The 11,607-nt window shown below is 40.8% G+C and overlaps 1 protein-coding gene across 7 annotated transcripts in view; it reads right to left on the reverse strand.

The window, feature by feature from the left end:
- Rbm6 (RNA binding motif protein 6) overlaps nucleotides 1–11,607 on the reverse strand; it is a 91,418-nt gene that overhangs the window by 16,109 nt on the left and 63,702 nt on the right. For all 7 annotated transcript variants that reach the window (XM_055629610.1, XM_055629609.1, XM_055629611.1 and 4 more), the window contains 3 exons: nucleotides 5,476–5,536; nucleotides 1,199–1,465; nucleotides 545–705 (listed from right to left, as the gene is read on the reverse strand). In XM_055629610.1, coding sequence (XP_055485585.1) covers nucleotides 545–705; nucleotides 1,199–1,465; nucleotides 5,476–5,536 — 489 coding nt within the window. The remainder of the gene's footprint in view (nucleotides 1–544; nucleotides 706–1,198; nucleotides 1,466–5,475; nucleotides 5,537–11,607) is intronic.

Here is an 11,607-nt window from a genome sequence, read left to right on the forward strand (position 1 = left end):
AGGCATGGTGGCATAGGCCTTTAATCTCCATGCTCAGAGGCAGAAGCAGCTGGATCTCTGTGATTTCAAGGCTAGTCTGGCCTATATCATGAATTCCAGGAAAACCAAAGCTATGTAGAGAAACCCTTTCTCAAAACAAACAACCGACATATTTTCCAGAAAATGAAACGTTTTATTACGATCAAATATGAAATCATTTGTGACTAGAAAAAAATAAGTTAAAAATATTAAAGAACATACTAAAATGTTGGAGGGTTTGGTTAGATTTGTTCCCAAAGTCCATATGGAGTTCTGCATCTTTAGAGTAGTAGTTCACCTAAACGAACACTAGTCCCAAAGGAGAGAATTCTTCACTGATTCCTCCCATGGCCCCTTTATAAGCAGGAGCTCACTTTGTAGCCAAGGCTAGCCTTGAACCTGTCATGTGTCTGCTTCAGCTTCTAGGGCAGTGGGTCTACAGGTATACAGCCCCATGGCCTGCTTCCTCAAATGTTACTGGGGAGTCTTTAGTTATCAGCCCTCACTTTAAAGCAGAATAACTCACTGCATGGGAGTCGAGATCTATAAAGCCGTAGGTGTGACCCATGGGTCCAGTTCTGTTCTTGATGATACGAACGTTGGCAGTAGTGAGGCGGACATAGGGCTCCAGCACTTCAACTATCACCTCAGGCGGAGTAGAACGATAGATGCGTTTTAGCATGATTGCTAAATGAAGCAAACACAAACAGAGATATTAAGGAAAGAGAGATAAAATTTGAAGTTCCAAGAACTTAACGGTCTTTTTGTTATTTGTCTTTTGATTACAGGGTTTCTCTGTGTAGACTTGGCTGTCCTGGACTCACCTTGTAGACCAGGCTGGCCTCAAACTCAAAGAGATCTGCCTGCTTTTGCCTCCCAGAGTGCTGGGATTACAAACGTGCGCTACCATGCCCAGCCCAAAACTTGTTTTTATAAAAAGTATTTTTCATTTTTCTTTTCATTAGCAATACTTAAAACCTAAAATCACATCTTACTGAAATGTTTATAGTAATTTACTATGTAGAAGATATAGATTCCTCTGACTGGTAAAGCCAATTGAAGACAATACGGTCTCAGTTGTGCACAGTTCCACTGGTGCATCTATCAGCTGGGTGGAGGTCACAACACAAGCTACCCATCTATGCTTCCAATCTGTCATATGAGCTGACAAATCACTCACTTTTGCTCTCTCCATCCTGGCGTGTCTCACCAGACCACGACTCCTTTTCTCGGTCTCTTCGGAAAGTAAGCCCTTCCCTTCGAGAGTGAGGAAAGTATCTTTCTGTGTCTCTCTTTTGGTGTCCCAATCTTGTTTCTTGTCCTTCTTCCCGCTTCCTGAGGTCATGTTCCTTCTCAGCTGCTCGGGGCTGGCTGGCTTGTTTTTCTGAGGGTACCGGGATGGACGTTGTCTGAGGCTGAGGATAGGATACTAGTTCCTGCTTGACTTCTGTCCATTGGGGAATTTAAATAGAAAACACAGAAGACTTTATAAAACTAACCAAAGCTTTTAACATCTCAGAAATATCTACAAAGAAATCTGAAAGTTTTTGAGAAAAGGTCATTTGTAAAAATTAAACAGGGTCTAGAGAGATGGTTCACTGGTTAACAGCACATGCTGTTCTGGCAGAGAACATGGTTCTGCCAAAATCACATGTCAGCTCTTAATCACCTGTAACTCCAGATCTAGAGAATCATATGCCTTTTCATGGCCTCTGTGCATATACAAAGCATTCAAGTGGTGTATATGCATACATGTAGGCAAATACAAAATCTGAAAAACCTAAATCATGAGTCTGGAGAGATTGCTTGGCAGTAAAGAGTGCTTGCAGCTCTTCTAGAGGACTTGAGTTTGTTTCCCAGAATGTATATGAGACCAGGCAGCTAACATTTGTCTGTAACTCCAACTCCAGGGAATCTACCCTCTTTAGGGCCTCTAAAGCCCCTACACACAGTTGGCTTACACTCACACAGATGCATAGAAATAAATTTTAAAACAAAACACTTGGCTCTGGAGGAATGGCTCAGCAGAGAAGAGCACTGTCTGCTCTTCCAGAGGTCCAGCGTTCAATTTCCAGCAACCACATGGTGGTTCACAACCATCCATATTGCATTTTGATGCCCACTTCTGGCATGCAGGCATACATGCAGGTAGAGCACTCATACATAAAATAAATAAAATCTTAAAGAAAAAAAAAACCTAATTGGGAGCTGGCTAGAGGAACTGCTCAACAGATGAACAGTCTTATATAAAATAAAATTTAAAAATCTTTAAAAACAACAACAAAAGCCTAAGGTGGTGGCGCATGCCTTTAATCCCAGTACTCAGGAGGCATCAAGGTGAGTTTGAGGTCAGCCTGGTCTTCAAAGCCAGGACAGCTGGGGCTGTTATAAAGAGCAACCCCATCTCGAAAAACAAAACCAAACCAACCAACAAAACAAATAAAACAAAATAAAAGGGCCCAGAGAAATGGCTCAGTAAGGAGTACTGGCTGCTCTTCCTGAAGACCTGGGTTCAGTTCTCTTCCTGAAGACCTGGGTTCAGCACTCACATGGCAACTTACAACCACCTATGACTCCAGTTACAGCTGCAGTTCTGGGCTCTGTGGGTACTACATGCACATGGTCCATAGTCAAGCATGCAGGCAAAACCCATACATACAAAATAAAAAATGGAAAGTAAAACATCATCAAGCAAACAAAAAAAGCAAACAAACAAAACTAATCACTTAATAAATACTTATACACATACAACAAATTTATACTAGCTGGCATGGTGGCGCATGCCTTTAATCCCAGACACAGGCAGGCAGATTGCTGTGAGTTCCAGGCCAGCCTGGACTACAGAGGGAGTTCCAGGACAGCATGGGCTATACAAAGAAACCTTGTCTCGAAAAGCAAGCAAAGAAAAACAAAACAAAAAAGTAAGCAAACAAAAAATTATGCTAATCCCTGCTTTCCTGATTATTATCACCAACAGTAAAAACCTAGGTAGGAAACAGCACTTGGGAGGCTGATCATCATTTAGTTTGAGGTTGGTTGGAACTACATACTACTGTCTCAAAATATAAACAAAATCTATGGTTATGATAGCACACATCTGCAACAACACCCCAGTACTTGGAAGTATAGGTAAGAGAACTAGAAGTTCTTCAAGGTCATCGTTTGCTTCACAGGGAGTTAAAGGCCAACCTGGTCTACATGAGACCATGAAGCAAAATCAAAATCAACATTTCAGAGGCAGAGACAAGATCTCTGTGAGTTCAAGGCCAGCCTGGTCTACAGAGTACTTCAAGCCCAGCTAGGGCTACATAGTAAGAATCTGTCTCAAAAAAATAAACAAGAGTTGAGGGATATATAGCAGGGGTAGAACGGTTACCTAGCATATACTAGGTCCTAGGTTAGAGCCTCAGCATACAGGAGAGAAAAAGAAGGAAGGGGAGGAAGAACAGATAAAGGGAAGAGAAAGAGAAGGAGAAACAATGTAGAGACAGAATTAGCAAAGACATTGTTGCTAAGGGATTAGTGGCATGTACCCAAAGCACGTGTCCAGAAGCCTAGCTTCTTCTAGAGTCATAATACTAATATAGCCTATGGCAGACTGATGAGAGGTATATTTTTGTGCTGGATTTTCTTCTCATAATTAAAGATAATTTATTCATTTGTTTAGCTTACGTGTATGGCTGTGTGCATGCTATGGCCTATGTGAAGTCAGAGAATAACTGTGAGGAGTTGCCCAGTGAGCTTTTTCCACAGTAAGTCTTCTTTCTGTTTTTATTTCTGTAATTCTTAAGAGAGTTTACTAAGGAAGCCATGTGGCTCAAAAAGAGACATTCTATGGGAGCAATATAGTGGTAATTTAATACTAGTAGCAGATATCAGGGAATATATGTGATTGCTTGTGTTTCCCCTCTTCCTTTTCCTTGCATATGTGATATACTGAGGATCAAACCCATGTTACTGTCACTGAGCTACAGGCTCAGCTTTGTTATTTGCTGTCTAAGGGTTTTTATAAACCATCTACCCATCTGTCTGAGCACTGTAAGAAGTCTGAGTAGCTGGGCTCGGTGTCACATGCCTTTGATTGATCCTAGCACACAGAATCAGAGGCAGGAGGATCGCTGCTTGAGTTCAGGGCCAGTATGGTCTACAAAGCAAGTTCAGGCCAGCCAAAGCTATACAAAGAAACCCTGCCTCGAAAAACCAAAAATCAAAAAAACAAAATCCACAAAACAAAACAAAAAGTCTTTGAGCTAATCCTAGGCAAACAGGCTATCAACCCTCACCTGTATCTGCTGAGGAACTGGGGTGGGAGGAAGCAGGGCGGTAGTGTTACACACCTTTGCCTTTAATCTCAGCACTCAGAAGGCAGAGGTAGATGGAAGGTCTGCTCCATAGAGCTAGTTCTAGGATAGTCAGGGCTACATAGTGAGACCCTGTCTCAAAACAAACAAAAAACCATTATTGTTTTTTTGAAACAGGGTTTCACTATGTAGTTTTGGCCCTGTTTGGACTCAAAGTCACGTAAGATCCACTCATCTCTGCTTCATGAGTGCAGGGATTAAATGTATGTACAACCAAGCCTGCTCCTCTCCAAACTTTTAAATGAGTGTGTATGTACGTGAACTGTGTGTGTGTACCATAGTGCACATGCATTGGTCAGAGACAACTCTCAGTAAGCTGTTCTCTCCTTCTACCTTGTTGAGCCAGGATCTCTTAACGTTTCTGCTGCACTGCTTCATAGTTTAGGCTAGCTGGTCAGTCAGCTTCTGGGTGAGCCTCCTGTCATTGTTCTCTCTTACCATAGGAGTTGTGCTGGTATTACAGATGTGTTACTATTTCTGGCTTTTTCACATGGGCAGGCTCCAGGAATTGAACTCACACTTCTCCCCACTGAGCCACCTTGCTGGCCCTAAACTGTATTTTTTAAACCTTCACTGATTTGTTTTTAGGATGTCAATTCTTTCTTTCTCTTCTTCCTTCCTCTCAGCCTCCTTCTCTTCTTTAAAGCTTACACTCTTTTGTTCTATATCTTAGTTTTGTTTAAAGGCACCCTTCAACCTTTTTTTTTTTTTTTTTTTGGACAAAGCTTCTGCTATGTAGCACATATTGGCCTTAAACCCTTGATTGTCTTACCATTGTCTCTAACGTACCGGGATTATAGACTGGGATGTCAATTAAAAAATATATTATTTTTAGTATACACATATATATATATATATATATGAATGATCACATGTAGTTAAGTGTCCAAGAAGGTCAGGAGATGACTTTGGATCCTCTGGAGCTGAAAGCACAGATAATTGTGAGTTGCCTGACTTGGGTGCTGGGATCCAAACTCAGGTCCCTGAAAGGACTGTATACTTTCCTCACCACTGAGCCACCTTTCTAGACCCTGAGATGTCTAGTTTTTAAAATAAAATAAAAATAAATTATTTATTCATTGTATGAGACACTCACCTTCCTTTGGGCCCTTGCAGAATGAACACGAAGATTGATGCCCGACAGTGCTGGCCTTACACTGCAAGGAAAAAACAAAGACTTCAATGTGATCAAAGTCATTTTTAGAAACCTTAATGAATATTCAACACAGTAATAACTGACAAAAATCAAAGAAACAAGGAATATCCCTGGATCCCCTACTGCCTAAAGCCATTGTCATTTATAGACTGCACCCAAAACTTGGTCTTGGTTCCTCATTCTCATTTGGCTAGACTTGAAGAATTCAACTACCAACTCCTTTTCCAGAAATGAATAATGAGGAACAAGGAAATAGCAAGACACACTTGTAGTACTTTTAGTGCCTATAAAACACCTTAAAGGAAAGCAGGTCTTCACTAGCTCAAGACAAGGGAAGAAAACTACAATATGAATACAATTCTTTCTGAACTGAGTGTGGAGGAGTCAAGCATAACAAGCCATCTTCAAAGCCCTGAATTTCCAACAATGAGCTTCAAAAGCAAAGAGTTGGTTGTGAGGAAACATGAAAAAGGGAACGTTCAAATAGGACTGTGAGGTAAGAGTCTGCCAGTCAGAAAGTTAAGAAAGGCGGCGGCGGTGGCTAGTGCCTAATTTACAGGTCATCATCCAATAACCCTAACAACCCTATTAACCTCATGAAACAGGCATTAAGAGCAACTGGTTTTGTAAATGTGAGGCCCAGAGAGGATAAAAAATTTCAACAACATCACCGCAGCTAGTTATTTCCATAAGCAGATCATACACACATCCTTTTCTGCTGTTCAAGTAGCAGAGGTGTGTTCCTACAGGGCGAGGCCCTCTCCTCTTCACTATCAGCCATCACCATGTATCATACTTTAGCTAACAGAATGTGAGTGGGTATGATTTATGCCTGTAATCCTACCATTCAGGAAGTGGCCCAATCTTTGATCCTAGAGCTTTCTATTTACTGTGAAAAAAAGAAGACTTGTGATGTGACTCAACTCTAGCACGCACCTTTAACCCAAGAGCTTTCTGTAAATAGGATTAAATAAAATTAACCCTAGGTCAAGAGGCAGAGCAAGCAATCGGCTGACAGGGACTAAGCAGAAAGAAGAGACAGTGAGAGAAGGGCATTTAAAAAGCATGGAGAAGAAAAAAAGGCTTTTCCTTCTGGGATGTCAGCTGAGTAGGAAGGTGAGCTGGGTGATCTTTCTGCCTCTCTGAGCTAGTAGATTTTCACCTTACTGTCTGGCTCCTCTATCTTTATTGGTAAAATTGAACAATTGGAATATATATGTATTTTTTTTTTGAGACAGGCTTTCTCTGTGTAGCACTGACTGTGGGAATTTGTTTTTAAAATAACATAATGTATCTGTGTGATGGCTTCCCTTCTTTCCGCTCCTAGTTCCTTCCCACCTCTCTCCTGATCCAGACCCAACCCCCTTCAGTCTCTCATTACATAATAAACTGGCCAGCCTGGCATGGTGATGCATGCCTTTAATCCCAACATTTGGAAGGCAGATCTCTGTGAGTTTGAGGCCAGCCAGCGCTCTATTATACAGAGAACCCCTGTCTCAAAAAAACTCCAACCTGCCCCCCCCCAAAAAAAACCAAAACCCAAAAAACAAAAAACCAACCAACCAAACAAAAAAACTCCACCATGAACAAAAAAAAAAAAAAAACAACCAACCAAACAAACCTATAAGGGATGATAACAAATCCATCAGGACAGAACAAAACAATGGACACACTGACAATAGTCTCACATTGGGGACTATCCTTTAGACTGGGTCTAAGAAGGAGAAGCTCCATAGCTCTTAACATGTGAGCAAAGAATGTGCTTGCCATTGGCAAGTTTCTGGAATTAGTCTACTTTTTATTTATGACAGCATAAGAAAATTCAGCTGGTAAACAGAGGGGTCAGTATATTAACTCAGTAGAGAGGAATATAAGTATTATAAAACTTACCTATTTTTTAAGTAAATAATTTCAATGATTTTTACTAAGTGTGCAGTGCAACCACTACCATCATTTTATTTAAAATAACTTTCATCATTCCCAAAGGAACTCAGTAAAGTTATTGCCATCTTTAACACTAGGTCCATAAAACTATACAATATGCCAGGCTGTCTTCTTAATTCTTACTGGCAATTTGCATTTAGCAACAAAAACCCAAATAATTCAACTAGAAAGGTCGAAAGAATCACTGAACATTTCTCCTAAGGAGATTTACAAATGGTTACATAGAAGATATCCAGTCATTAGTCCATAGGGAAACAGAAATTAAAAGAGTGAGCTATCTCAGTGGATAAACAGATTTGCTGACAAACCTGAGGACCTGAGCTTTCTGCCCAGGAGCCATGATAGAAAGGCAAGAACCAACTCCTGTAGGTTGCTCTGACCTCCACACTTTCAACACGACATGTGTGTGTGCACGCACACAAAAATAAACAAATAATAGTAATTTTAAAACTACAAACTGTAGGGACATTGAATAATGAAATGGGCAAAAACTTCTGTTGCCAAGTATGATAACCTGAGTTCAAGCCCCAGGAGCCACATAGTGGAAGGAGAGACCGCCATATTGTACAAAGGTAAGTGGGTATCCAAAGACAGTGGAATAAGGTATTTTTTAAATGATAAAATGCTACTATATATCAACTACGACAGCTATCAACAAGAAATGGCAAATGGCAAATGTTGGCAAGAATGTGTAAAATATGACATCTTTATGTACTGCTGGTGGGAAGGTATATGATATGGCAGCAGGGTATAGAAAGTGGTATGGTAGTTCCTCAAAGACTTAAAGATAAACCTACTACCATTACCCAGCAATTCCATTCCTGCCTACATATGCAAAGAATTTTGAAAGAATTTTGAATTTTCCAAACAAAAACCAGCAAAGAAGTTGTATTGTTCACAATGGTCAGAGGGAGAGATAACAATGTGCATCAACTGATGAATAAATCTGCATAATATTCGGCTATAGAAAAAAAAGCAGCAATTAATACTCTGATTTTCTGATTTCATTGTATGAAGTGTCCATAATAGGCAAATTAGAAACAAAGGATTAGTGGCAAGCTAGGACCTAGAAGAAGAGAAGAGAAGGGAGGAAGTGACTGATTAATGTATCATTTTGGGTGTAATTAAAAACGTGAAGGGCTAAGAATGTGGCATTGCTGGCAGTATGTCTGCTAGCATGCGCAAGGTGCTCCGTTCAAACTGTAGCATCTCATAAGCCAGATATGGTGGCATGTGCATGCAACTCCAAAATTTGGGTGGTGAAGGTAGGAGGATCTGAAGTTCAAGGTTACACTATGGCTACACAACAAGTTTGAGGCCAGACTGGACCACATATGACACCATCTTTTTTGTTATTGTTGTTGTTTTTAGAGGCAGAATTTCACTATGTAGTCTTGGCTGTCTTGGAACTCACTGCCTAGACCAGGCTGACCTCTAACTGAGAGAGAGAGAGAGAGAGAGAGAGAGAGAGAGAGAGAGAGAGAGAGCGCTATCTGCCTGCCTCTATGTCGCAAGTGCTGAGACTAAAGGTGTGTACTACCCAGTGAGGCTCCATCTTTAATTTTTTTTTCTTCTTTTTTGAGGGGAAGTAGGTAATAAAAATCTGGATACAGAGGATACAGCTCAATAAGCAGAACATTTGCTTAAGTCTTATGTTTGGTCACCAGCAATCCCCGGCTCCACTTCTAGGGGAAAAAGTTCTGGAACCAGATGGTACTAATGGTTGTACAATATTGTGCCACTAAATTATGTAGATTTTCTTTGCTTGTTTTGTTTTCTTGTTTTTGAGACAGGGGCAAGGCCCAGAATGTCTATCAATTAATTTGTGATCTCCCCTACTTTAGTCTCTTGCTCTGGTTTCATTTTTATTGTTGACAAGAACCCAGACAAGAGCAACACATGGAAGAAAAAGTGCTTATTTTGCTTACAACTCTAAGTTACAGCCCATCATTTCAAGGACATCAAGACAGAAACCTGAGCAGCTAGTCACATCATAGCCACAGTCCAGAGCAAAGATAATAAATGCATCCTTGCTTGTTCCCTAACAACTGGTTTCTCTTCTGGCTATACTCTTATACTCCCTGCCAGATGGGTGTGATGATGTACACCTTTATTCTCAGCACTCAAGGCAGGGGACCTCTGAGTTCAAGGCCAGCTTGGTCTACGAGGCCAGTACCAGTGAAGCCAGGGGTACACTGAGAAACCTTGTCTTAAAAATCAAAACCCCAAAGAAACCTCCCTGCCTAAGGAATGGTGTAGCCAACAATGGACTGCATCTTCCTACATCAGTTATCAAGACAATGCCCCGCAGACATTTCTCCAGGCCAACCTGATCTAGAAGATTCCTCATTAAGACTCTTCCCAGGGCTTAGAGAGAAAGTTGAGCAGGTGAGAGCACTTGCTCTTACAGAGGACCCAGGGTTGATTCAAAGTGGCTCGAAACTCTCTGTAACTCTGATTCCAGGAGATCCAATGCAATTTTCTATCCTCCACGAACATCAAGCACGTAAGCCATGCAGACATATGTGCAGGCAAAACCAATCAAAAAATAAATAAATAAAATCAATCAAGATTTAATACCAGAGATTGAACCCAGGGCATCACACATGCTAGGGAAGTGCTCTACTGAGCTATATTCCCCCAGCCTTAACATGCATGCACAAATGCTTTGGTTTGTCTGTGTGCCCATGCAGTTCAACTTTAGGTGTCATTTCTCAGTAGCTTTCTGCCTGAAACAAGTCATTTCTCTGGTCTGGGTCCAAACAAGTAGGCTAGGCTAACTAACCAGAGAGCCCTGGGAATATGCCAATCTCTCTTTTTTTTTTTTTCCAAAGTGCCGATTACAAGTTATCTTTCCAAACTACACATATTTACTGCATATTTATTATGTGTGCACATGCGTGCGCATATATGCAGAGACTAGAAAAAGATATCAGGTGTTTTCCTCTATTACTCTCCATCTTATTTTTTGTGAGAGGGGTCTCTCATTCAAACCTGCAGTTCAGCCTTTCATCTATGCTAGTTAACCTGACCTACTTATTTCCCCCCTCCAGGCTGGAGCTACACGCACATGCAGCTGTCCTGGTTAGCTTTTTTTTTTTTTTTAAATCAACTTTACACAAAGAGAGTCATCAGGGAAGAGGAATCCTTGAGAAAATGTCTATTAGACTGCGTGTAGACAAACCTCTGGAGCCTTGGTGACGGATACGGGAGGGCCTAGCCCACTGCAGGCAGTGTAAAGCCTTGGTAGGTGTTTCTGAGTTGTTAAGAAAGCAAACTGATTAAGCCATGGGAAGAGAGCCAATAAACAGCTCTTCCGTGGCCTCTGCTTTAGTTTTTGCCTCCAAGTTCCTACCATGAATTTCTGCCCTGACTTCCTGAATATAGGTGTAAGATAAAATAAACCTTTCCCCTCTCTAAGTTGCTTTTGGTCATGGCATTTTATCACAGCAATAAAAAGCAAACTAGAAGAACAGCCAGACCTGGATTTTATATGGGAACTTGGGATATGAATTTGGGTGTTTTTGCTTTCATAGCAAGTACTCTTAACCAATGAGTCATCTTCCCAGGTTTCTCTCTCTCTCACGCGCGCGCGCGCGCACGCACGCACACGCACGCACACACACACAATGAACCATGTACCATTAACTTTATACATCTTTTGTAATTAATTTTTTGTTGTTATGACCGGTTTTGAAACAGGGTCTCACTGTGTAGCCCTAGCTGGCCTGGAACTAATTCATTTTGTAGACCAGGCAGGCCTTGAAGTCAGAGACTTGCCTGTCTCTACCTCCCAAGAGCTGCTGGGATTAAAGGCGTGTACCACCATACCTACCTGTAACTAATTTTAAACTATTAGCAACAAAAACTAAAATTGCATTTCCAGACTCCAATAAGAGTATAATTTAAGATTTTCATAGGCAGCATACCTAGAGATACGGAGACATGAGATGTTAATTTATTTTCCTTTAAAGACAATTTTATTCAGTGCAATGCAAGAAAGCATTGGGCTAGGTGGTAACTAGAATATTGCCTCTGCAATGCTTATTTCTAAAACAGATTTTTTTTCTTTCTTTCTTTCCTTTCTTTCTTTCTTTCTTTCTTTCTTTCTTTCTTTCTTTCTTTCTT

The sequence above is a fragment of the Psammomys obesus genome, unplaced genomic scaffold (assembly GCF_907164565.1).
Source record: "Psammomys obesus unplaced genomic scaffold, mPsaObe1.curated_primary_1811, whole genome shotgun sequence".
NCBI lineage: Eukaryota > Metazoa > Chordata > Mammalia > Rodentia > Muridae > Psammomys > Psammomys obesus.